Source organism: Phocoena phocoena, chromosome 7 (genome assembly GCF_963924675.1).
Source record: "Phocoena phocoena chromosome 7, mPhoPho1.1, whole genome shotgun sequence".
NCBI classification, from domain to species: domain Eukaryota; kingdom Metazoa; phylum Chordata; class Mammalia; order Artiodactyla; family Phocoenidae; genus Phocoena; species Phocoena phocoena.
In genome coordinates, this window is record NC_089225.1 from 43,581,927 (window position 1) to 43,609,714 (window position 27,788).

The following is a 27,788-nucleotide window of genomic DNA, read 5'->3' on the forward strand; positions in this document are numbered from 1 at the left end:
ACTCTTCATTTGACAGCAATAATTAAAGGGGTATGAGAATTGTAAGCAAAGTATTAGCATGGCATGCAGCTCACCCAATTTCCCAAAACAAAAGAACCCTAGGAAAGAGCCAGTTCTGGCTCTGGCCCTGCTCTTTTGGGTAGCACATGAGTTTATATGGGAATGAGTCATCTGACACCAGACGTTCAATGATACCCTGACAAGGACTCTGTGCTCCCAAACACTTCAGTAGGTGATGTATATGTCTGGGAAGGAGCACAATTTGGACAAAAACATGGACTAGGATAGTAGACAGATAGCTTCATTGAGGGATTGAATGAGAATATTACTTTACCTTATAACAAGAAAGACCTGAGGGGAAACTATGCCAGCCTTCAGGACAGGGGTCTTCAGGCTTGGGGGCTGCTTTTTCAGGCTCAGGGCGCTCACTTATTTTCTTGCAAATTGAAAGTGCTCTGAAGCTTCTGCAGTCTTTTACCTCCCACTTTCCGAGAGACTTTCCCGTAGCCATAGCCACACACCCTCCTGGAGAAGCTGGGGTTGAACAGAAAAGTTTAATTAAAAATAACATTAAAGGGACTTCCCTGGTGGTCCAGTGGTTAAGAATCCACCTTCCAATGCAGGGGACGCGGGTTCGATCCCTGGTCAGGGAACTAAGATCCCACATGCTGTGGGGCAACTAAGACCGTGCACCGCAACTACTGAGCACGTGAGCCACAACTAGGGAGAAGCCTGCATGCCACAACTAGAGAGAACCCAGTGCACCACAACGATCCCACATGCCTCAATGAAGATCCCAGGTACTGCAACTAAGACCCGACGCAGCCAAAACATAAAATAAATATTTTTTAAAAAACATTAAAAAATTAAAGCCCAAACATTTTCTAGTGCCTACACACTTTATTTGATTCAAAGTGGGGAGAGAGAATAGGAAAGAAAATGGAGGAAATAAATGTGTTGTTCACAATAATAATGACAGTAATACAGAGAAGTGTTTACTACTTGCCACGTACTATTCTAAGAGGATTAAGTGAATTGATCCTCACACAGAGTGGATTCTATTGTCACACTGAGGTACAGTGCGGATTAGTGATTTGTCCAAGGTCACATGTGAGAAAGTTGCTGATCCAGAATTGGAATCTAGGTGGTGTGTGTGTAGAGCTGTACCCTAAACCACTATGATGCTCAGAACAGTCTAAATCGCTCATATTCACCTAACAGCTTTCAACAGTTTTTAAGCAACTTAGTAAACCTCAAAACAACACTCTCAGATTCAGATCCAAAGGAAGAGCTGGTACAATAAAGGTAAAAGGAGGTGTGTGGTAATATACATTTGTTTACTATTAATTTTATGGCAGCCAGAATTTTATTTACTCACTACAACATTAAAAGATAGTTTGTATTGTCAGATCCATTTCCAGATGAAGAATTAGTGACTTGCCCACAATCATAGTTAGTGAGTGGAGGAGTCAGAACTTGAACCCAGATTTGTCTGGCAAAATGCCATGCTCCCTTTCCCATTACATCACACTGCTGAAAATGCACAGAGGACAAGAAGAACATGCATTGCAAAGTAATAAGGACAACTTCCACTCCATCACACAGAGAAGCCATATGGTCTCATGTCTCATTATACAAGGACAGCAAGAGGAACAAGGAACTGGGAAAAATAATGCTGTGTTACCCTGGATGGGTGTGCTATTTTCTCTTATTCTACCCCCTATCCATGGCTTGCCCAATGCAAACCAAACTGGCTGAATCTGGGAGTAATAATGGTAAAGAGGACTTAAAGGCAGTCTTTCTGGCTACAGACTGAGAGAATAGCTATTACAGCTACTTCCTAAGCACCCCTGCCCCCAACCACTGAGGCTTATCCATGAGGAATGTGACACTGACTCTACAATGTCTGAGTGTCTATAAAAGAAATCATGTGTTTTGTATTTTAGAACATTCTAATTTAAGATGAAATTTAACCAGGATTAGCATCTGCATCCTCCATCTTCTACTAGTAAAAAGATGACCTTGTTATTATCAATACCACTCATATTTATACTAATGATCATGTATTACAAATTTTGTGGGCATTCTCTATTTCAAATAGTGTGTTTAACTACACATTCACATGTTCCAATTTCTATGTTATAAAAATGGTCTTCATGATTCCATTATACAAACATAAGAAAACATAAATAATTCAAAGGAAGAAAAGTCGAATGCTGTCTCAAAAAGCGAAAGTCCTCTAAAAAGCATTGAATTAGAAATCAGATCTGGATTTTAGCAATTCAATAACCAGGTAATGTTCGTCAGGTAAGTCACCTTTCTAAGCCTCTGTTTTCTCAACTCTAAAATCAGAAGGGCCTTCTGAGGCCTTTTCTGGCTCAAATATTCTGATTCTATGGCTAATTATGGTCAACGCTTCAGGCTAAAGAAGGATAAACTACCTTTCAGAATAAATAATACCTATAATACATTGCCTCCTTAATTCTCACCCATTGAGAATAATAGAAATAAACACATTCAATTTTGGAGAAAGAAGTTAAGAAGCAGAGAGGTGAAAATGTAAAGTGCTCCACAATGAAGCTTCTAGGTTCTGTTTGAGACTACGTGGAAAAGATAACAAACTCACACTGATGCTTCTAGCTCTGTGCCATTAGATGGTGGTTTCTGAGAACTGAGTTTTCTAGCTTTTATTGGGTAATTGCCGAGGATTTCATAGGGAAGACACAGTCGCTGCTTCTATTTATGGTTCCATAGACAGACTCTAGTCCTGAAAATCATCATCTCCTTCATATTTCAAGGTATGTGAAGAACAGATTTGGGAGGAATGCTGCCTCTCACAAGTCACTGTATTCTACAGCTTTCAAGGCTAAGGCACTCACCTGGCTCAAGAAAATTCCAGTTGGAAAAGGTTACAGCCCGCTTTATTCCACCAGCACTTCCCCAACTATACTCTCCACTTGCATCTTTATCTCTCAGGCCAGTCCAGAAGTATTTTTCTGGAGACTTAATATACTTTTTAATCATATCATTCAGGTATTCTTGCTCAAATCTACAAAATGAGAGTCAAATTAGTAGGTGTTTTTTTACAGTGACTGAAATACTATATAAATTGAAGACGCACTTTTTTTAAGGAAGATTATTTAGCAAAGGAGTTAAAAGTTCACACCTGCTAGTTATAGTCAGATTGCAGTTGGTTCCAAAGGGGACCTCATCCTTGTAAATCTTGTAACAGGCTTCTCCATGTCTCTTCCAGCCCTAAATCAGAGGAAAAATATCACACTGTCTTCTGCACTTGATAACAAGCAAGTTTCTGTTACATAAGTAGCATCTTACAACTAAGGGAAATTAAGGACATGGACAGGGAATTTAAACACATGATGAGAGTGGGATACAATTTCATAGAAAACCTCCATAAGCCTGTGAGCCTGTGTCAGACAGAAGGAATGTCTTAACTTTCTTTACCCCTAATGCCTAGCTCATCATAAGAGTATAACAGTTGTTAGTTCAATTATTTTTGAATAAGAATAATACGAGTAAGAGAAGTAAAAGATCAGCGTTGAGGATACAATCATATACATTTTTATAGAAATTCATGAATAGATAATTAGTTTTCCTATAACTCTTTCTTCTTCTGTAAGAGTGCTGATATCTACGATTCACCATCTTCTGGCTTGCTCTAACGTATAAATGAACAGAACCTAGTAATTTCTTCTATTTTCCAAGTCTAAAGTATTTAAGTCTCAACTAACATATCTAACCAAGAAGGTATAGTATTGCTTAGAAAAATTTCCACAGGGGTTTTACATACCTCAACTGGAGGACACATTTTATCAGATCTTGTATCATTCAATTTTTCTCCCTTTTTCTTACATACATATTTAAGTTTCTCTTCACATGATTGGACCTTCCACTGACCTAGCTTTTAAAAAACAGAAAATAATTTTTCCCACAAGAGAAATTATTTGCCACATATTTAGAATTGAACTCTTATCTTAAATCAAGATAGTTTCTTCCCACAACTATCAGGGAGGGAGAGGGGGAGGAAGGGAAGGAGGAAAGGGAGGGGGAGAAAATGAATATAAATGAATGATTAAATCTGAGAACATACTCCTAGAAAATGCTACCCAACAAACCTGGAAGCCTGTTACTTCAGCATCACCTCAAGATCACAGTGGGGATGAATTTCATTTTCTTATAAGTGTGACAATAAAACCACCAAAGGACACTATACAGAAGTTGAAGAGAGAAGAACCCAGCCCACAGGGTTGCCAGAGTTCTAGTCTTCTTCCATATGACACAGCCAGTTTGTCCACAGGTTAAAAAACTTTGGGGCAACGATAGCCAGGACATGGAAGCAACCTAAGTGTCCATCGACAGATGAATGGATAAAGAAGATGTGGGACATATATACAATGGAATATTACTCAGCCATAAAAAGAAATGAAATTGAGTCATTTGTAGTGAGGTGGATGGACCTAGAGACTGTCATACAGAGTGAAGTAAGTCAGAAAGAGAAAAACAAATACCGTATGCTAACATATATATATGGAATCTAAAAAAAAAATGGTTCTGAAGAACCTAGGGGCAGGACAGGAATAAAGATGCAGATGTAGAGAATGGACTTGAGGACACAGGGAGAGGGAGGGGTAAGTTGGGATGAAGTGAGAGAGTGGCATGGACATATATACACTACCAAATGTAAAATAGATAGCTAGTGGGAAGCAGCCACATAGCACAGGGAGATCAGCTCGGTGCTTTGTGACCACCTAGAGGGGTGAGATAGGGAGGGTGGGAGGGAGACGCAAGAGGGAGGAGATATGGGGATATATGTATATGTATAGCTGATTCTCTTTGTTATACAGCAGAAACTAACACATCATTGTAAAGCAATTATACTCCAATAAAGATGTTAAACAAACAAACAAAAGAAAATTTGGGGCAGGTCACCTAATCTCCCTGTCTGAGTTTCCTCATATTTAAGATGATGATGGTGATTAGAATAGCTACTCCCTAAGAATTTTAGAATCAAAGTTTCTGCCAACTCTACTTCAGTCTAGACGTCAAAGTTCCAGCTTTCAAATGTGCTACTTAACATTGATTTTGCTTAAGTCACTCTGCTTTCTTTGAATTAAATTTTAGTAAGTCAACTGTGATACGGGTCAGTTTTGAACGTTGGAAGCTGTCTAGATAAGCCATCAGTTCACTCTGGCCTATGGGACCTCATTTCTATCTTTGATACTCTTTTAAAGATATCCTGTGTACCCTTTTAAATAGAGCATTAAATGTGACACCCTTCTAAATTCAGCTTTACACCTTTCTAAAAACATCTTTACTATTGAAACACTTCTAAATAGCCCTACCATTTATGGCTTCCACTTAAGTCTCTCTAGAAGTCTGAGTGACACGTCTGGCCTCCTAAACAATTAGGAGTCCACAGGAAAGTGCTACAAACAAAAATATAGAGATACGTATGTCCTTTCGGCTCAATAGTTTATTTTGGACTCTTCTGAAAGTCCAAAGCATGCTCAGTAAACATTTATGCATTCTGTAGGAGTAAGATATTCTCTGAACAAAGTCAGACCTAATTTTTTAACAAAACTAGTTTTTCAGTTCTCAAAGTTGGCTTACTTTGATCTGAACATGAGAAGATGGGATTTTCCAGGTTAAATTGTGGCTATCTGCTAAATATCACACTGGTGGTACTGAGAGAAAGCAGCTTATCAGAAGCAATCTGGCACAAGAATCTGAGCTCTAAAGGGATTCTCTTGATCGGTTTCACACCAGAGAAGATACTCTCAGACAGGAATTGGGTTGCTTCTTTAGTAATTGCTTTATTTACCTTTTCTCAGCAGCTACTGGAAAGACAGTCTACAGTGTTATTACCTTTTATTTTCTTTCCCAGCTTAAACACAAATATCCCAACCAAAGTCATCTTATTATTATTATTAGATTTTCAGGTATAACAATAAGGATATAAATAAACTTGAGGAGGCTTCCTACCTTTCCTAAATAGGAAACACAGCTGGGAGTCTTATTGTAGGGAACATGTGGCTCATTCTCATCCCAATAAGTCAGAGTAACTTCAGTACCATCTGACCACTGAAATAGAGTTGGTGTGTTTATGTTCCTAAGGCCTGTCCATATTTCTTCTTTGGCATCTAAAAGAAAAATGTTTTATTTGTTTGGTTACTCAATTACATACTTCAGTATGTACACTGCTACTGAGTTTTACATTCTGATATGGGGTGTTAGGAGCCTTGACGGAATTTTTTTTCTTTTAAAATTTGAATTCAGTAAATGGTATTCTTAATTAACCTGTAAAAGTATTGATAAGTTAGGCAGGCCCGAGGATGAGGGCTTTTCAGGTCACTTATACAGGTAGGGTACACAGGTGGAACAGCTGTACTATGACCTGTAGGCTGGATGTTCCTGATACCTGGTTTAGATAAACCTTGTTTTATGAGAAATAATGAAACTCTACAAATACAGTCATAGATATTCCAATTAGAATAAGGATATTGTCCATCACAGCCATGGAATGACTATACTGCCTTCCCAGGTAAAACAACTGGCACCATGCTGGCACAGAATAGGTATCTAGTACTTACTATTACTATGGGTGAATCCTAGGAGGAGGTCTTAATACTGGCTCTCTAGTGTTTTGTTCTTCATTTTTCAGCTTTCAAATAATTATAAAAGTGAAACAATCATCACTTAAGTGTTGGGAGTAATTTAAACAGCATTTAGCTTATGAGAAGAGGGAAATTATTCAATCAATGGTTGTACTGTCAGGTTGGTAGTTGCTAGCTACATGCGGCTATTTAAAACTGTAAATCAATTAAAATGAAATGAAAGTAAAAATTCAGTTCTCCAGTCGCCCTAGCTACATTTCAAGGGCTCAAAAGCCACAAGTGGCTGGTGGCTACTGAATTGGACAGCACAGATTATAGAACGGTTCCATCACTGCAGAAAATTCTATTAGACAGTGCTGATGTACAGGATCAAACTATAAGCTTTTCATTCTTGCTAAGAATCTGAAAACAGGGATACTTTAAAATGTTTTAAACCTCTCAAAGAGGATATCTTAAAAACTTACCCCCATTATGGAGTTTTGTGACAATCAGCTCCACATCTGCTAAAGAATGAATGCTGATGAGGTCACTGCTGAAGGTTTTGCATTTCATATGTGCCTTATCCCAGGAATCGCTTTCATTTACCAGCAGATAGCAAAATCCATTATTTGGCAGCCAGTCTGCTGCATCACAGCGGGTATCTGAGTATGTCCAAACATCTGGAGGAAAAGAAGCTATTTATATTCCAGTAAAGACACATCTATTTTGAATCAATATTTAAATTCTTCAATATTGAATTGCAAATTCTTCTTTCTTGAATCATAAGGCTTCTGGAAAACTGGAGAATGTGATGTCAGATGGTACAGTGACATGAATTTTTGTGGTGCCTAATGTATACATAACATCATAAGAGTGACTGCAGGGATTCAGATAATAATGTGACTTTAAAGTGATACAAATGTGCTACATGGCTGGCCACAGACTATTTAAAGAGGGATTGCCCTTAGTCCTAGTAGACAGAAGAAAAGTGTGGGGTAAGCCAGTTGTTCACAAATCTCTTCCTGGGTATGGGATTTGTGAGGTTCCCCTCCAGTCTCTGACTGAGAGATTATGAAGTTGAGCCTCCTTTTCATGTATGGTCAGCTTAGCAAAGGAATGTGCATTAATGCTCACTGTTGAACAGAGAGCAGGCAGATATTTAAGGAACATAATAAAACATTTATTCACTTTACACCCAAGAAATGGCATCACTGGAGGAAAAGGGCATCTCTGGACCTCTTCTTTCCTCCCCTCTGCTAGTCCTACAGTCCACGGAATGAGGGATTCTTTGTTTTGACTATAATAAAACTCACTCAAGTGATGGTCAAGAAAGATTAGAGAAAAAGAGCAAGGTATAAACCATACAAAATACTTCTACCTACCCCTCTTAAAAGAACTAGAAAACAGTTTGGCTTTTCAGGCTTCATGGATTCGGACCACTTGGAATGTTTGTTATAAGAAAACATAGCATCTTAAAAATGTGGACAGTTTGATTTTTACTAAACGATAAAATTCAGGTTCAGCTTCTCACACTTGTAAAATAACTCAATTAGCTTTAAGGTTCTGAAATAGCACTTATTATTATGATATTTTACAATTATAATAAAAGAACAGAGGGAAAAACACCCATAATTGAACTTGAAATAATTATTTTCATATTTTAGTCTTTGTCTCTATGAATACATAGTTTTACAAGATTAAAATGATAGGGAGGCATATGATTTTGTTCTGCTTTTTTTTTTTTTTTGCGATACGCGGGCCTCTCACTGTTGTGGCCTCTCCCGTTGCGGACGGAGCACAGGCTCCAGACGCGCAGGCTCAGCGGTCATGGTTCACGGGCCCAGCCGCTCCGCAGCATGTGGGATCTTCCCGGACCGGGCACGAACCCATGTCCCCTGCATCGGCAGGCGGACTCTCAACCACTGCGCCACCAGGGAAGCCCCTTGTTCTGTTTTTTGTATTTTCCTGCTGGCACAGTTATTTTAATAAATGCATACTGTTCAATCATGTGGAAGCATCTTGATTTACTTAACAACTGATACTACAGGATATTTATTTGATCTATCATTAGTCATCCTGGTTTATTTTCATTTGTGCTGTTTTTTCTGCTATGCCTTTTATCGTATGGACTAAATTTGGTTTGAATCAACTTGGAAGATAAATGTTCATTTTCCCCTATTATTTTTTAAACTTAAAATATAGCTTTATGCTCCTATTTGGATGATAAGAAATTTTATGCTTTATTCTCTTCCCCCAACATTCCTTAAAGCAAGACATTTTAAAACCTCCTCTTCTCCTCCCAGTTTTAAGTATTAGTTTTTCTTATTCAGTGAGGATTTAATCAAATACCAGGTATACGGCGGGCGCTGTGAAAGACAGTAGGGCATTTCTCTTCTCCATTCTTACAAAGATTTTTCTTTCAAACTTTTAAACTTTTCTGCAGCTCAGAAGTTGCAGCTGTCCTGTGTCTCTCTTATCCCCGAACTCCCTGGAAAAAACCCCCTCTGTGTACATATTTTGTCCATCTGCACCCCTCCTTTCTACCTGACTTAGCAACACAAAGAACTAGTCTGGCAAAGAAGGAGAGAGAGGTGGGCAAAGAAGGGGTGGGCATTGTGGGGAAGGGGGTGGGAACATTCCCGTGTCCATCATTTTTTACTTCCCACAGAGGCAGGTAATATGTAAGACCTGGCCTTAAAGCAGTGGCCCTCAAACTTGAGTGTGTATCAGAATCACCTGGAAGGCTTTTTAAAACACAGATAGCTGGTTCCCACCCACAGAGTTCCTGATTCAGTAAATCTGGGGTAGGTCCTGAAAAATTTGCATTTCTTACAGGTACAGGTGAAGCTGATGCTCTTGGTCTGGGGAACCACTCTGCTCTAGAGAAAGAAGAGCCACCTGTGAACAGAAATATATTTCCTGTCTAGAATATCTCTACCTTCTCATGGGCATACACCAAACCAAAGTTTTACTCATGTGGAGTTGACAATATCTAACCACAGGTTCAAAACCAAATACTCCCCTGCACTGGCAGTATCAGGTGAAGGAAGGGGGAAAACAGGTATCTGAACTGGATTCACTTGACTTCACAAAACTGTAATTGTGGGACCTCTTTGTTGGAGGAAGTGAGAAAGGTACCTGTCAACTCCACTGTGTTATTTAACAGTTTCTTGCAGACGTAGGGCAGTTGAGCCTCACAGGAAAAACTCTGCCACAGACCCGAGTCGGCATCCATTCTCGCACAGCTTGATCTGCCAATTACAGGTGCACTCGGCACATCTTGAACAGCAGGATTTTCAAAGAGTTAAAAGAAGAAGGTTGGGGGCAAGGGTGGTGGTTAGAAAAAATAACTTGTATTCCTAATTTTCTGCTTTTAGGGGGACTCATAAAATAGTTAAAACTTTCAACTAAATTGAAATGTTTAAGCTGCAACGGACAATCACGTGCTTACCTATGTCTTCTTAAATACAGGATATGGCGGGGGTGGGGGGGGGGAAGGAGTACTCTGATCTGTTGTAGTTAATTTAAAAAACCAAACCCAAAACCAAACCTCTGCCCCAAACCAACTTGCATGTCGTATCTTGTGGTCAGGAGCTCTTAATTTGCTACCCTACACAATAAAAATACCGATTTATGATTCTGCCATGCCTTTAAGGCTTTAAGATTAAATTCTCTTTAAAGATTTTATTTACTGAGATAATAGAAAATTTATTTACTACTTATAAAATTTCATTAACTAAAATGCCCCATGTATTGGTATCTTCTTGTGCTTGTTTTTCTTATATGTATGCAAAATATCTTGGTACTGAAGTTAGTGTTAACTTTTACATTCTACATTTGTCAGAAGCCTATGGTTTTATTTTTTAAAAAGGTAACTAAACCTTCTTTCCAGGGGGAAAAAAGGCATTTTGGCTAGTTAGTGAGTTAGGGTTTGTTTATTTAGTATAAAATTTTCTTTAAGGTCTTTTTTTGTGATTAAAATATAACCATTATGTTGTCAGCACTTGGGTGCTGCAGTGGAAGACACCAAGAGTTTGAGGAACTATTTCCATATCAGAGTTAAGCTGCAGATGAAACACAACATGGGTCAGTCATGGACACGTCAAGTCCTCTTAGGGACACAGAATGGTTCCTGGGCCACGTAGTGGGGCTCATTCTGCTCCTGCTCCTATCTAAAAATGCAGGGTCACTCTAAAGATTAGGGACAAATGCTCAGTTGCCCATGCTGGGGGTCAACTTGCCTATAATGGTATCACAAGGGTGTAGGAAAGAATATTCTTCTGAGAGGTAACCATAATAAGGTTTGAAATTTGTACAAGCTCTCAGGGGATGGGAAGCTCTTATTTTTTTTGAAGCTTGTGCTCTGTGCATAGTAAGAGGAAGAGGGAGCAATTACCTGGGTCCCAGTTGAGAAAGTTTAATGGCTTGTGGTCTGACCATTCCCAGCCTCTAGCAGAGTACAGCTGATTTAAACCAATCCAGAAAATTCTTGGAATGCCTTCTTTTTCTGTAAGAATTACACATTTTAAAAAAGTGACAAAATTACCTGTTATTATCTAAGTCAGACTTAAGTTTTTACTAATAGCAAAAATATCTGAAGGCCTTGATTATGAGGCAGGAACCCTGTAGGTGGCTGTCTATCCAACAAAGGCAGGTGATGCTGAGAGGCAACAAAACCGCAGTCTATTGAGAAACCCAAAGGCTGCTAAGTTAATTCAATGCTGCTTTCCCATTAGCTTGTCCAATTCCCTTTCTTCTAGTAAGAACAGAATTTTCTCAGAGTAGCTGTTTCACTATCTATTTTTAACCCTCTTGTACTGATTTAGAAAAAGTAGTTTCCAATACATATCTGAGTTTTGAAGGTCTGATTATATTCCAGACTGACAGTTTAAATTCGTTGAGCACATATCATTTGCCAGGTACTAAGGACATAAAAACCAAAATGATAAAGTCCTGCCCTCATGACAATTTCAATCTAGTAGGACACAGATATGGATCCCCAAATGGTGACGTGTAACCAGTACTGTTTCAGAAATATGTACTGAGCTAGGCAAGGGATATACAACTCTAGAGTCCAGAGGAGACATTAAGGCTGGAGATACAGAATGGGACACACACACACACACTCGTGTTACAGATGAGATGCATCATTCAAATTTATTATTTGACAACTAGATGACATTAGCATAAAAGAAAAAGAGAAGCAGAAATACTTTAAATAGAGAAGCTAAGTGCTGATATGCCACTCAATGTGCACATGCTCACAAGCAATGGATGCAGTCATGCTTGTCGTATGGGGCCATGTGTATTAAAAAAAGAATGTGCGAACAATTGTAAGGATTTTCACACCACTGTCAAGGAAGTCAATACCATTATTCAAGAACCTGGTGAGACTTTATCGACATCACAAAGAATTTGAAGATATTAAAGGCCAGGTAGAAGAGATAAAGCAACTAATGAAATGGTCTACAGAAGACAAAGATGATGTTGACAAACAGGAAGAGCTAACAGGTTGGAATCTCTATAAATTTGTTGAAATATTCCCAGCAATAAAACACATGATAACAGTTTCTCAATTCCTCCCAGAGAATTCTGTATGATATATTATAGTATTATATATATAATTCATGTATCTCTATATATAAATATAAAATACAATTCTATATTACATAACATATATATTATATAAATATAAATAATTCTTAAAGTATGGATTTTGTTCCATCATACATATCAGATATATCTGTGTGATTTGCATGCAGAGAACCATATCCATACTTTAAGGGCTCTTTGAGGGTAATTTTGACTCTATGTAATTTTTGCCTTACTTTCACACTTTAGAACCCAAATGCCTAAAACAAGTAACTTCACCGTAACTGACACCTGGGAGTGGAGGAGAATCCCTGGGTAAAGCAGAAATAGCACGAGCAAAGACAAAAGCGGCCAAGAGCAGTAACCTGGACACCAACATCCAAGGGATGGGTAGGAGTCTGGGAAGAGGGTGGTAGGACAGAGGCCCAATTATCACTCCAGTGAGGAATAAATGTGAGGTTAAAAGTGAATTGTAAGGGCTTCCCTGGTGGCGCGGTGGTTGAGAGTCCGCCTGCCGATGCAGGGGACACGGGTTCGTGCCCCGGTCCGGGAGGATCCCACATGCCGCGGAGTGGCTGGGCCCACAAGCCATGGCCGCTGAGCCTGCGCATCCGGAGCCTGTGCTCCGCAGCGGGAGAGGCCAAAACAGTGAGAGGTCTGCGTACCACAAAAAAAAAAAAAAAAAAGTGAATTTTAAGGATACACTGTGCTTTCCAGGAGCTTCACTGTGAAAGATAGAGGGAGGGCTTCAGGGTCTAGGGAAAACATTTTTAATGGTAGAAGTTTAAACAAGTTTATAGTCTACTGGGGAAGAGTTAATAGAGTGAGTGTCGATAAAAGTATAAGAGATAGAAGAAACAGTTGATGTGGATACAATGAGCTTGGAGGAAGTAGTTAACCTTGAACGAGCTGGAGAAATAACAGTATAGATAAATTTGTAAGTGTGAGGGTGACAAACTAAGGGTTCACCTCACTTTTCTCAAGGAGATAGATGACAAGGATACTCTCTCTACTAAGGAAGGAGAAGGTGGATGTTTGGGTAGATGGCTTGAGGAGAATGCTGAAGGGAACTCTGGATTTATCCTTCTCTTTCACCTTGTTAGCATAAGCGAAGGCTGCCAGCACTGGCACAGCAAGACCTTGAGGAATTACTCTAATCGAAATCTTTCTTCATTAGTAAATGTGATTGATTTTCCAGCATTCCTAAAGAGGTCCTGGGAACTATGACATATTGATGGTACTCCAGACTCAACCATACCCTGACATTCGGAATTCCTTTCATTCATCTCTAACCAGGGATACTATAGAGGACCAATCCTTCCCATCTATCCCAAGTTCAATGTCCTCTTTTCCATGAAGACTTTCCAGATACCCCCAGCAGGAAGTCTGAATAATCCTACTGCTTCCTATGAATAATCCTATCGTTCACCTGCACACGACAAGTACACATTTACAGTGGAATGCAATGATGTTTGGAGGGTGTCAGGCTCTTGTTTACTGCATCACAATGTTCTATTTGTGATCTGTATTGATGATGACTTATTCTTCACTAGAATCGTAAGATTTTAAAATTGTGACTGCTCTTTATGTGTCTCGTGCCAGGTGGGTGTGATAAATTTTAAGGGCCCTGGTTGGGCAAATGCAAAGGGCAGGGATTTCTTATATGGCCTGGACAATTTGGAGCTGGATTTTTTCCTTCATAGAGTCCAGGCAAGGAAAGCTATGATGCATTCCTCCAAATGCATCATTAGATTGTTTGGCAGGGCGTTGACCAATTTGAGACTCTATCAATGCCCATCTTTGCCATCAAGAATCAGATGATCGCTAGCGTTAAGTTCCTATATCTAATCAAATGGACGAGTCCAATGAGCTAGATACTCTTGACTGTTCCCAACACCCCTATTCCGACATGACCCTATATTTCTATTCCTCTTCCTACAATGAGAAACTGCAGGGCCTGATAATGGTCATGCATCTGGGATGAACATCAGAAAGGCCACAGCCAGCAGGAGCCCTGACCTAGGAGTGTTCTAGCCTTGGGTCACTATCAAGGTAGTTCAAAGTGAGCAGCCCCTGAGGCCAGAGATAAATTAGAAAGAATTGAAATGTGTTGTTCCTGCTCTGGGGACTCTCAGTCCTCCCTTGAGCTCTGGGGTTGAATCTGTGGTTACAGGTCCCTGGGAAGGCCAGAGCCATAGGAATTAGACTCTCAAATAGAATCCAGCGAGGCTGAGGAAACCAAATCCCCACCGTAGGTCCCTGTATTAGTAAAACAAAATCGGAACAAACTAATTAGGTGCAGGGCAGGCACAAAAGAGAAAGAAAGTTCTTTTAGACTGCATGGGATTTATCATCAAGAGAGCTGATTCTGCTGTATTTCTGTCAGCAAATTCCCTAGTCCCACCTAACTACTAGCTGCGAAACCCTGAGGTCCTTTGGGAATAACATTCTCCACTATCCTCTGCGTAGGTACAACTCTTATTTCCCTGACTAGATCAAGCACTTTGATCACAAAATCTCTGATTCACTTTTGTGGGCCTCACTGTTCCTAGCCCACTGTTTAACATGGTAGTTTTCAGGGAAGGGACACAATATTAATAGGGACTTCAAGAAATGTTCCAGATGTTAAAGTACAGCTTTCTTAGGCCTTAGGAAACCAGCAATCATAATTAGGCATACTGATATCCCTAAAGAGCACTCACAGTGAAAGAGAAGCTTGGATCACTAGAAAGGGCTGTACCTCTAAAATTAGTGATATGCAAAAACTGTGGGGAGTGTCTGGCCAGGGATAGGGGAAAACTGGGTCCTTTAACACATTATCTCACTTTTATGTGTTATTAAAGAAAACTGATGCATAAAGGAACCCTGCAACATTTATTCCTCTAAATGCATCATTAGATTGTTTGGTATGGTGTTGACAGTCACACTTTGACACCTTTTTCCTTCATTGAAGCTATCAGTTTCCAAATGTCAGTATTTTGGGAGACTTAAATTTATTGGCCCTGTCTACTCTCAACAATATTTTTTGTAAGGTTTCAGCGGGGTCTGGAATAGAATTCCATTGCCAAACACTAGCCCATTATGCTTCTTTGACAGATTTCTATTCAAGACGTCTGATTATTTAAGTCCCGAACAACACAGGAAATGGTTAAAACTATAAGAAAGAGGTCTGAATAAAGCTTAAGCCGAAAAGCATGACAAAAGACCAGCAGACTTTTTTTTTGAGGTTACACAGGTTTATAACATTACAGAAGTTTCATGTGCGCAACATTATATTTCAACTTGTGTATACACTACAGCGTGCTCACCACCAAATTTTAGTTTCCATCCATCACTATACAGTTGACCCCTTTTACCCATTTCACCCACTTCTCTCCTGCTTCCCCTCTGATAACCATTGCTCTGTTCTCAGTATCTAAGTGTTTGTTTTTGTTTGGTTTGGGTTGTTCATTTCTTTATTTAAATATTTCACATGAGTGGAACCGTACAGTATTTGTCTTCATCCGTCTGACTAATTTCACTTAACACAATACTCTCAAGTTCTGCCCATGACGTTTTTCACAGGAAAAGAACAAAATTTTATATAAACAAGATTTACCTGGAGGCACAAAAGACCCCAAATAACCAAAGCAATCCTGAGAAAGAAGAACAAAGCTGGAGGTAGCCACTCTCTGATTTCAAATTTTACCACAAAGCTATAGTAATTAAAACAGTAGAGTATTGTCAGGAAAAACAGATGTATAGATCAAAAGAACAGAATTGAGAGCCCAGAAATAAAGCCATGAATATATGGACAACTGATTTAAAACAAAGGGGCAAAGAACATACAATGGAGGAAGGACAGTCTCTTCAACAAATGGTATTGGGAAAACTGGACAGCCACGTACAAAAGAATGAAACTAGACCACCATCTTGTACCACACAAAAAAATCAACTCAAAATGGATTGAAGACTTGAATGTAAGACCTGAAACCATAAAACTCCTAAAAGAAAACATAGGCAGTATGTTCTTTGACACCCGTGTTAGCAATGTTTCTGGATATGTTTCCTTAGGCAAGAGAAACAAAAGCAAAAGTAAATAAACTGGCCTATATAAAACTGAAAGCTTCTGCACAGCAAAGGAAACTATCAACAAAACAAAAAGACAATCTACCAAATGGGAGAAAATATTTGCATGTCATTTATCCTATAAGCAGTTAATATCAAAAATATACAAAGAACTCATAATACATTTCAACAACAAAAAACAAACAACCCAATTGAAAAATGGGCGGACGATCTGAATTGACATTTTTCCAAAGACGACATACAGATGGCCAACATACATGTGAAAAGATGTTCTACATGGCTAGTTATTAGGGAAACTCAAATCAAAACCACAATGAGACATCACCTCATGCCTGTTAGAATGGCTGTTGTCAAAAGGGCAAGAAATGAAAAATGCTGGAGAGGATGTGGAGAAATGGGAACCCTCTTACACTGTTGGTGGGAATGTAAAAGTCCAGTAGACTTTTAATGATGAAAACAAAGAAAAAAAAGATATGTAAGAGGAGTAAGTACTATAGTAAAAAAGCAAGGGCTCTGGAGTTATACATGTTGATATTCAAATCCCAATTCTGGTACTTCATAGCTCTGAGATGTTGGGTATATTATTTCTAAACATCAATCCCGAATCTGTAAGTGGGGATAAAAATACTTGTCTTATGGTGTTGTAATGATGATTAAATTATAGTTGACCCCTGAACAATATGGGTTTGAACTATGCAGGTCCACTTATATGCAGATTTTTCACTAAATACATACTACAGAACTATACAATCTATGATTGGTTGAATCTACGGATGTGGAACTGAACTCATTTATTCAAGTGTGAAGATTTTTTACTGAGGTGATCTACTCTGACTCAGCCACCTTCTCCACCTTCCTCAAGTTCTCTACCGTTCAATGTTCAAAGAGTTTAATGCTTACCTTTCTTCAAATCCTTTCACCTAGGCTTCAGGTAGCAGTTTAATCTTGCTACCTCACATAGTTTTCTGAATATTAACCTCTCTTGGTCTCTATCATGAGACGCATTTTCAATAGACAGAATAGGATTATATTCAGTATTTTTTACTTGTGGGCTTTGGTGTTGAAGTTTAAATCCCGAGAAAAGATAAATATATGCAGAAAACAACATACCTAGATATGCAAACAGAAGGCAGACAGCACCTTTACAATCACAGCAATTTGCTCTACCACACGCAACTGAAACCTACCTGTAAGATAAGTTAACTCAGCAGCACTGTTGATGCTCAGTAAGTCAGCTCCTTGATTCTGACATGAAACATAAGCTTTTTTCCAAGAAAGAGTTGCCTGAGTGTTAAACTGGTAGCAACTTCCCATCTCCTCTTTCTTTTCCCAATTATCTTCACAGCCATTTTCTTTGATAAAAAGATACGTTAGTGATCATAAAGTAAGGGCACAATGTTGTCTATTACTTAGAATGCTTACAAATACTGCCATTCAATTTGCATACTCTTAGGATATGCTAAAATGGAGGCTGTTATTGTTCTACTGGACAACATTTTGATTCTTTGGTTACACAAAAAAACTGAAGTCATAGGACAGGAAATGACTTAGGCTGGCTAAAGCTTCCACTCTCCTATCTTCTACCCTCCCTTTACCCCCATCAATTACAATGCCATGTTTTAGCCCATGCCTACCCTCTGCCTAAAAGTAGGAGTCTTCAACTGTGCTCAACCCCTGAGCTCACCTAAAGATGGTGGCAGACTGCAGAGGGGTTTGCTCATGGCCTGCAGTGAAACCACTGGATATGCATGTGTGTGTGTTTAGACATGCTGCTTAAGTACCCAAGATTTAAAGCCTAGTGATACCTTATTTGGGAAACTCAGTCCATTTTCTCCTTAATATTTTAATAGATGATTTAATATATGACAAATATTATATAACTATCATTATACATGCATTGTATATCTATATGTACATATATATGTGCATATATGTGTTTATAAACTTACAGATACGCATGTGAACATCATTTTCTTTAACAAATATCTAAAAAGCATGTATAATTTCAGATGAAGAACCTTCAAGCTCTTTCTGGGACAAGATTTGTAGGTCTTGATACAACTAGCTCAAAAATATACTCACAGCCTCCTATGTGCTCCCAACAAGAAGAAAAAACCAACATAACTTATGTCAAGCGTATCCCAGGTTTCACTTGGGGTTTTTCCAAAGGGTCTCCCATAACCAGTCAAACTTATGGACTCTCAAGCTGGAAGGCCCCTTAGAGATCATTTTGTGTCATGTCTTCATTTCACAGATAGGAACAAAGATATAGGGGTGTTTGTGGCAAAGCTATAACCAGAGTACTGTTGTCTAAGTCTGGTGTTGTTGATCTTCTGAATGGCATACACTGCTTCTTCAGCCACTTCTGAATGTCCTAAATAACAACAGAGGTTGTTCTGATATTTGGTAAAAACAAAATAGGTGGATTTGCAAGTGCATTGCCTAAAGGTTCTTTGTTACCACTAAGGCCAACACTTGTAAATCTGGAAACTTTCAGCAGGAGGGCAGTGTGTTTGCTATAAAATACATTCTCCATGGTTTGGCAGTTCTCAGGTTTGAGAAACTCACAATCTTGCTTCTTCTGTAGAAAGGGAGTCACATGAATGCACTGACAATCCCCCCTTCCATCCAAAGTAGGCTAAAGGCACCAAGACACATGTCAGTCAAGGTAGCAAGGTAGAATGGGATAAATACACAGGGGAATAAGGGTCAGGAATCCTGGGATCTCCACCCGGCTCCACACAAATATGGTCTGACCCAGACAGGCTATTTCATCAACCAAGGCCCCAGAAATCTGTACTTTAACAAACTCTCCAAGTGATTCTGTTGCAACCTGAAGTTTGAGAACCATTGGCTCAATATAATTTCTTCAAGTTGCTTAGGACTCTGCAGTTTGAAGCTCAGCTTCCCTTAAGGAGAGCTGAGCTCCGGTGGTGGTATTACTAATACCACCAGATTGACTACTGAATAAGGCAGGATAGTACAGTTATTTGAGGCAAGGACTTCAGAGCCAGATATCCTGGGTTTGAATCCTAGCTCTGAAATTTATTAGCTATGTGACCTTAGGCAAATGAATTAACTCCCCTGTGCCTCACGTTGCTCATCTGTAAAATGGTGATAAATAAGGGTACCTACTTTATAGAACTGGGTGAGGATTAAATGAGTCAAGAAAGGCTGAATGCTCAGAATAGTACCTGACACTCGGCAGTGCCAAGTAATAACTATTACTACTTTAAGTAATAACTATTACTACTTAGGCCTGGAGCTCTTTCCTTTCTATTTACTGTAGATTCTCTTAACTTATTGCCCATTAAAAAATATTTCTTAGGCACCCATCACATGTCAGGTACCATGATCCCCTGTGATTCTCACCAGATTATCGAGAAAATATGTCTCGGTTATATACCGGATAGTGACGCAGCGGCTGCTTTGGTCTCTCTTTCTAAAGAACAATGAATATTTTAGCACACCCTGAAGAGTTTGCTTCAAGTAAGAAGCAACTAGAAAAAATGCTTTGACCAACGTACAGGTACAGCAAAAGGAACAACGTCACCAATTTTGAGAGGGATAGGGATATCTGTCTCTTGTTCGCTGCTCTTTACTCAGGCAATAAACATACTTAAGTCTCCATCGTCTGAAAAGAAGCTTCCTCAGTCCACTATCACCCATCTTCTTTGAACACTAGTGTTTTGGAAACTGCTCTATTAAAGGCCAACAGCAATTTCCTGACTGCTCCTGCCTGGTCCATTTCCCCTTCCTAAGGTATCTGGGGGTATAGAACACTTCCTCATCCTTTGTCTTCCATCACAGCATCCTGTCTTGGTTTTCTTCCTGGCCTACTTCTGAAAGTAAGTTCTTAGCTACACACGACTTCTCTCTCTTTCCTCAAATATATACCCCTTCTCTAGGATATTTGTTTTCGTCATTTTTGAGTCACGATGGACCCTTCCTTCTCCCTTTTGCCTCATAGGAATGGTATCCTTTCCCTTCCACATATGAAGTTTACCAGCCCATACATACCTGGTTGTAAGCAGATGCCCCACTTTTGATCATATTCATAATTTAAGGTGGTTGCACACCACGGCCCACTGTGATCTCCATCATGAATGCACTCATGGTGCCAGGTCCCATTAACTAAGAACGGAAATTCACAAGGTCTCCCATAGGAGTTCCCATCTCTAGTATAGATCTCTGTGGGTTGGGGAGAAAGTAGAGGAAAGAAGAGTTAAAAACTGGATAATCAGCTTTAGCTAACTAATTTCTAAAACTGTTGTGAAAGAAAGATTATGTTTTCACATGTATGAGAATATAGTACCTGGGTAGGCTGCATGGTGTGGAGATTCAGAGCATGGGTGCTGGCTCCCCCACTGATCATCTGTGTGTCTGTGGGCAAGCTTGCCGACCTCTATCAGTCTCAGTTTCTGCATTTTCAAATTAGGAATAATGATATGGGGCTCATAGGGTTGTTCGTGAGATTCTATGAGATGATCCATGTAAAGCTTCATTAACTGTGATACGATGAAGAGCTAAAAGATTCCAGCTTTACCAAGTAAGGATCAACTGACTACTGCGGGTAGCAGAGTACTTCACCAGAAGGGGTGCTCCGCTTGAGATTAAACTTAAACTCTATTTTCTTTAGTAAGAGTGAGGCTAGAAAAATACCTTGGAATCACTGAGGCTGGTTGCGGACTTTGAAACTAACTGTGCAGTTAGAGAGATGCACAAATAGCCCTGTTGTTTACAGTCTGGTGGTAGAACTGAGGCTGTGCATTTTGAGGAAGGAGGACGAAGGGCTGCTGAGTCTCTCAGCAGTCTCTTGGAGAGGGCAGGATATGGTAATTCAGGTTCTGAAAGAAGAACCAGCTTCAGCTAGGCAGTCATGGAACCAGCTGGTGACCAGCAAGGTAGCAGAACTAGCTTTTCCTTTTAACAATTTCCTCTGGTACACAGAGAGGAACTGAAAAATTATTCTAACCTCAAATACGTCTGGAAATGCTGGAGGAAGTGCTAAATACTTATGTTGATAACAGTTCTTTTGGAGAGGTGTCTTATAGAACAGCTAACCTTGTGACTACCTCGCTCACTTTTTTCCATAGCCTTAATTTGTTTAAAACCGTGGTTGTTACCAGATCAAATAATGACTATTAGGTAAAGCATAGTAATCAGATCTTAGCATCATTTACCAGGCTATTAGGGCCCCTCAAAATGTCTCATAGGTTTGCTTGAAAGTGTGCTTAAGGTAGAATTTGATTCCATATCCTTTATTATTCTCAAATGTTCATTTAACTTAAGTGTGAGACTTAATTTGACAGTTTAGAATGTATTAAGCAGCAGTACAGCAAAAGGAAGAGTAATCTAGATGCTTTTACTTGCAAACAATCTTTTAAGGAACATTGGGTTTTCCTCTGACATATAAATGGTTTTGAACAGTGTACTTCTGTTAAAGAGTAATTTGACCTTATATTTTATAGGGATTCTGCTTATTAGCATGTTTTATTTTTAACCATACCAAAACTCCCAATAGCTCATGACCGATTTCTCTTCCCAAATTACAGCACTTAAAAGGAGAGTCCCTGAGCACAATGACTATCATTTGTAGAACCATCAGGGATTTTTTGTTAAAACCTTGTGTTTCTGTAATACAAAGTACTTTCACTTGTTCTTTCCCATAAGCCCACAAGATCAGTAGGGCAAGTATTACACTTGTTTGTGAAATCCCCATTTTTGCAAAGTTAAGTGAAACATTCAGTCATTCAGCTGTGCCAGGGATGAGAACTGACTCTCTGATTAGAGTCCTTGACATATAAGGACAACTTGTGACATCAATGGCTGCTTTCTCAGGTTCCAAGTTAGTGTCATAGCTCAAAGCTGGGCTTCAATTAAAACGCTCTCCTGTTCACAATATGCTTTGAAGAATGATAACATGGAACAACCACCACAAGAGCAGCAGCTAAATTATGCTAACTACTCACTAAGGGTTCTTTTTTTTAATAGATCTTTATTGGAGTATAACTGCTTCACAATCCTGTGTTAGTTTTATTCTTACACATTGTTCGATGCTACTGGACCTCTTAAGTCCCAAGCGTCTCCCCAGAGACACAGGCTTTCTCGAGAAGAATCTTCTCTGAATGTATGAATTTATGGTGATGGCAGCCTTAAAACAGCAGCTTATTCTACGATAGGCACAAATGTGTGAGATGAGATGCTTACATGGAAAACTAACGTTTTTCTTTTTCTGGCCGCATGGTGCTGCATGCGGGATCTAGTTCCCCGACCAGGGATCAAACCCGTGTCCCCTGCATTGGGAGCACAGAGTCTTAACCACTGGACTGCCAGGGAAGTCCTGGAAAACTAACATTAAACTCTTTGGTAGCACAAGACAAAATAGTTTCAATGTTTAGAGAGCTCGGCAGCCTTCTGAGTTGCTCAGACTTTAGACACTTCTAGAGCCACCCCTCCACTAAGTCTACTTCCTCTGCATGATTCACCAAACATTCAAAACTTGAAGACTGCTAGTGAGGTCAAGATATCTTAATGATATAAATGCATACCTGGATGCTAGTCAAGAGCAATTTATTCATAAAATTTATACAGCTAAAATTTTTCTCTGAGAGAAACATGGCTCACACAGGATGGGGGTTGGAGAGAGAGGTAACCCAGGACACAATGAGAGATAAATGTTCTTATATCAGAGGTAAAAAAAAAAAGAAATTATACAGCAAAAGCCAAGGGAGAAATAAAGAAGCTAAATTTGGCCTTCCCTGGTGGCGCAGTGGTTGAGAGTCCGCCTGTCGATGCAGGGGACACGGCTTCGTGCCCCAGTCTGGGAAGATCCCACGTGCCGTGGAGCGGCTGGGCCCATGAGCCATGGCCGCTGAGCCTGCCCGTCCGGAGCCTGTGCTCCGCAATGGGAGAGGCCACAACAGTGAGAGGCCCAAAAAAAAAGAAGCTAAATTTGGGGAACACAATGCTAGTTTTGAGCCTTAGCTTTGCTGTAACAAGCTGGGTTACCTTGAACTTCATTTTGTTGAACTCAGGTATCTTATCTTTCTTATTCTGTACAATTAGACAGGAAGGAGGGGGCAGGGACCAACATGAAGAGTCTGAGAGCGCAGTCCTAGGGGAAGTTCCTAACTTAAGACAGCAGTCTCCAACCCAAGAACAGGAAGGGACTGCATAAATTTAAAAGAGTAGAATTGCCAGGACTTAATATTTGATTGAATTTGAATGGTGGGAGAAGAAAGCAGGGCAACTCTAGAGTGACTTGTAGATTTCTGACATATGCAACTTCGATGGTACAAGTCACCTGGAGAGGAATGAAGAAGAGGCACGTTTGGCCCTGGCCTCGGTTCATGTTAAAACTCGAGGTATATGTCAATAAGTCAGGACTACATGCATCTTTTCTTAGAAATTTTTAAGTTTCTTATCTGGAAATTTAGTGTTCCAAATACTGTATTTGCTAAGGTCAAGAAACACTCTATGCCTACGGGCTCTTGCTGGTGAGCACTGTTTAGCTTTCTCTGGGGTGACACCCTACGTGGGTTCCTTTTGTTTGTTTTTAAATTAATTAATTAATTAATCATATTTTTGTCTGTGTTGGGTCATCATTGCTATGCACAGGCTTCCTCTAGTTGTGGCGAGCGGGGGCTACTCTTCATTGCGGTGCACGGGTTCTCACTGCAGTGGCTTCTCTTGTTGTTCTCATTGGCTCTAGGTGTGTGGGCTCAGTAGTTGTGGTTCGCGGGCTCTAGAGTGCAGGCTCAGTAGTTGTGGCGCACAGGCTTAGTCGCTCCACGGCATATGGGATCTTCCTGGACCAGAGCTCGAACCCGTGTCCCCTGCATTGGCAGGCGAATTCTTGACCACTGCGTCACCATGGAAGTCTCCTAGGTGAGTTCTTAATCTTTTCTGTGCTACTGATCACTTTGGCAGCCATGTGAAGCACACGAGCCCCCTTCTCAGCAGAATATTATAAATGCATAAAATAAAACACATAGGATTACCAAGAAAACCAGTTACGTTGAAATAAAGGCATTTTGGGGACTGAGGGAATTTATAATTACAACTATTTCCCTCAAAAGAATTAGGAGCAGGAGACAGAAAGAGCCCTGCCAAGAAAATGATCTTTTCTAATCCTTGAACAAATACAAGGAAACAAGTCAAATCCAGTTCAAAAGGCAATTTGTTTGGTTCCATGTTTTCTCTTAGCTGCCAAGTTACAGAAAGGCTTTTATAGCACAAAATTTAAGCTTGCCATTAAGTGGTATCCAGAAAGCAGTTGCTCTTTAAGGTTAGAAGGAAGGTGGCTAGCAGAAGCAGACTTTTCAACTACGTAAGGGCTGAGGACTGAAGAAAAGGAAAATCCCATCTCTGATTCTCTAATGTTTCCCATAACAGCAGAACCTGACATCTCAGAAGCTGCTGCATGTTCACTAGGAAACAGAAAGAGGTTCCCCTAGGAGAAAAAACTGTGCAGACAACAAGAAGAGTGGGAGGCCAGATTTAGCTTAAGAGAAGAGGAAAATCTCTGTAAAGCTATGTAAATGTACAAAGAAGAGCATAGTTAAGACTTAGATAATTAAATATATATACATATATATATGCACCAGCATTTGATGTAAGTTAGAGCAACATAATGAAAAAAAAAGATTTGCTTGGGTAATTTACATTTAGAGGTTTAAAAAAATGAATCTACTTTCTTTTTAAACTCAGAAATTTGTTATAACTGAGTCTCTAGACTCAAAACAAAGTTCATGATCGGCTCCCCCAAAGGCAACAGAGACAGTTTCAGACTTACGATGGTTTGATTTATGATTTTGCGACTTTGTGACGGTGTGAAAGCGGTACTCATTCCATGGAAACCATACTTGGAATTTGGTCTTTCCCTGGGCTATCAGTACATGGTCCAATCCTCTCTCATGATGCTGGGCAGCAGCAGCCACAGCTCCCAGTCAGCCACACAGTCATGAAGGTAAACAACTGACACACACCATTCTGTTTTTCACTTTCAGTACAGTATTCAATAAACTACATGAGATATTCAACACTTTATTTTAAAATAAGCTTTGTGGTAGATGATTTTTCCCAACTGTAGGCTAATGTAAGTGTTCTGAGCACATTTAAGGTAGGCCAGGCTATGATGTTCATTAGAAATGTATTAAATGCATTTTTGACTTATGATATTTTCAACTTACGATGGGTTTATAGGGACATAACCCCATTGTTAGTGGAGGAAGATCTGTATTCATATACTTATTTTTGGAAGCAAGTGAGGAAAAAGTCCACTGTTAAAATGTTAAATCATAAATACAAACATCAAAGTGTGATAGCCATGCCAAAAATAAAAGTAAAGCCCGCAAGACTCTTAAAGTTTTTCCATTACATCCAAATCTGCAGACAAGAAAAAATTCATTTCCTTTTTTTTCCCTTTCTCTTTCTTCTTTTTTAACTTAGAATAGGTTCAACTTTACTAGATCATTTGACTTTTATCCTGTGTAGAGGACTTCCTGTTACTCTAACATTTCCTTTTCTCTGGAGTTCAGGATGTAGTCATAGGAAGTACATATGCTCAGGCATCGGAGAGATTTCGAATCCCAGGGTGCCACAGAATGGCTGCAAGACCTCTGACAAGGCACCTAACCTCTCCTAGCCTTGCCTGTTAAAGGGAGCAAATGGCACTGACATCGGTGTCTGGAACTAAACACCAGCTCACTCCCCTCACAAGTGTATGATTCTCCTTGTGGTCAGTGGTACATGTTCAAGGCCACTTTCACCAAATACAGCAGCAAGTGAGTCAAAGTGCCTCTCCAGTACTCACCATGGTAAGGCTGGGCACAGAGGTTTTCCTCTGAGCCTCCTTTTTTCCAGACATCAGATGAATTGGTACTTGCTATGGCGTGTCCACCCTTCAGAGTCAACCTGTACTGGGCAGCTCCGTACAGAGAGCTGTGCTCACATTTCCACCACAGCATGGCATTGGAGTCACAGCTGAACATTCTCAAGGAATCCACGGGTTTGGTAATGTCTAGGCCAAGGCACTTCTGGGATTGCAAATGAAAGAGGCGATGCTGGGACACCCACTTCCACAACATGTCCTTGGTTTCATCACAGTCCTTTGCTACTATCCAGTCATTCAGTGGCGTGATGCACTTGCCTGTGTTTTCATTAACGATGGTGAATGAATCATCACCTGAGACAAGACAAGCAGAAAAGACATTTCAGGATTCTGAATTATGTGGTTGATGTGCCCTGGCCCCTGTTTGCTAAGGAGAGTCTGAGCACCCCTGGACTGTTAAGACCCTCCAAGCTGTATAAACTGTAATGCTCTACACAAGGTCGGAGGACAGTGAGAGCCGGAGAGGCAGTTCAGTGTTGTGTAAGAGCATGGGCTCTGGAGCCAGTCTGCCTGGGTTTATAGCTTGCCTCTGCTACTTACCGGCCATGTGATCAGGATGTTATTTACCTGCTATGCCTCAGCTTCCTCCTTTGTAAAACAGTACTTCATAGGGTAGATGTGAGGATAAAATGAGCTCATACATGTAAAGCACTTAGAATAGTATGCATACTTGTTATTGCCATTCAGTGAACTATTTCTCCCCCTTATTTAATAAGATGAAGACGCTCCTTAGTTTTCACCTTCTTTAGATAAGTGACCTGTAGTCAATGAAAACTATCCTGAGCTTATTCAGGACTGCAATTCTGTCTTGCCTACACTTTGGCTACTACAGCAGAGTAAATTATTATATGACATTAATGTGTCTCAGAGGAAATAGGGTAGAAGTAGAATAGTGAGATAAAAGGACGAGAGGAAATGGTGGCCTGGGTTCTGACGGTAGGGGGACCTATGACAAGCTCCACTGTTTAACCTCCAGGAAGGTGACAGGATGCCCCTGGGGAGGGGCTGTGGGGACTGACCACCTGGATCGCCTGGGAAGGTCAAACCTGAGCTCCAGAAATCACCTGAGCCACAGGATTCAAGACCCAGTAGGTTTGGACAACGGGAAACTCAGAAGTAATCAGTGTGAGCTGAGGGCAAAGGGAGGGATCTCCCTGAATGCTTCCCTGGCAGCTTTGCATGAGCTGGGGAAGACCTCAGTAGTGACAGAAACTGAATTTCTGTTAATCTGGCAGAATGGGACCTCAGAACAAAACTTAATTTGATTTTATGAAAATAAAGTAGTACACTGCTTCTTGCATACCTGAGTTTGTGAAGCAAGAGTCACATGTTACAGAAAACCACAATTGAACAATTTGGTCAGTGCTTTTACAAAGAAACATTTTCCGACAAAGAAACACTTTTTGAAGGTATAGCACAGAACCTCATGTTGGTGAGCTGAAATAGTTTAGACAAACGTAAGCAATCTCTGTCAATGAACCAAAGGGTTCAGCAGAAGGAGCTGTAAGATTTTAGTTCCCAAAAGGCACTTTCGCTTTGATACCAGCCTCACATTCAGTGGTTTTACTAACACTAAACACCTTTTCTAGTAATAATTCACAGGCTTGCAGAGTTAAAAATTC

At 40.0% G+C, this 27,788-nt stretch overlaps 1 protein-coding gene across 3 annotated transcripts in view; it reads right to left on the minus strand.

The window, feature by feature from the left end:
* LOC136125921 (CD302 antigen) overlaps positions 1 to 27,788 on the minus strand; it is a 123,927-nt gene that overhangs the window by 91,837 nt on the left and 4,302 nt on the right. For all 3 annotated transcript variants that reach the window (XM_065880916.1, XM_065880915.1, XM_065880917.1), the window contains exons 2-12: positions 26,089 to 26,460; positions 20,292 to 20,462; positions 17,459 to 17,623; positions 11,008 to 11,118; positions 9,750 to 9,890; positions 7,097 to 7,291; positions 6,001 to 6,158; positions 3,809 to 3,919; positions 3,167 to 3,255; positions 2,880 to 3,049; positions 335 to 534 (exon numbers count right to left, since the gene is read on the minus strand). In XM_065880916.1, the coding sequence (XP_065736988.1) occupies positions 335 to 534; positions 2,880 to 3,049; positions 3,167 to 3,255; positions 3,809 to 3,919; positions 6,001 to 6,158; positions 7,097 to 7,291; positions 9,750 to 9,890; positions 11,008 to 11,118; positions 17,459 to 17,623; positions 20,292 to 20,462; positions 26,089 to 26,460 (1,883 nt within the window). The remainder of the gene's footprint in view (positions 1 to 334; positions 535 to 2,879; positions 3,050 to 3,166; positions 3,256 to 3,808; positions 3,920 to 6,000; positions 6,159 to 7,096; positions 7,292 to 9,749; positions 9,891 to 11,007; positions 11,119 to 17,458; positions 17,624 to 20,291; positions 20,463 to 26,088; positions 26,461 to 27,788) is intronic.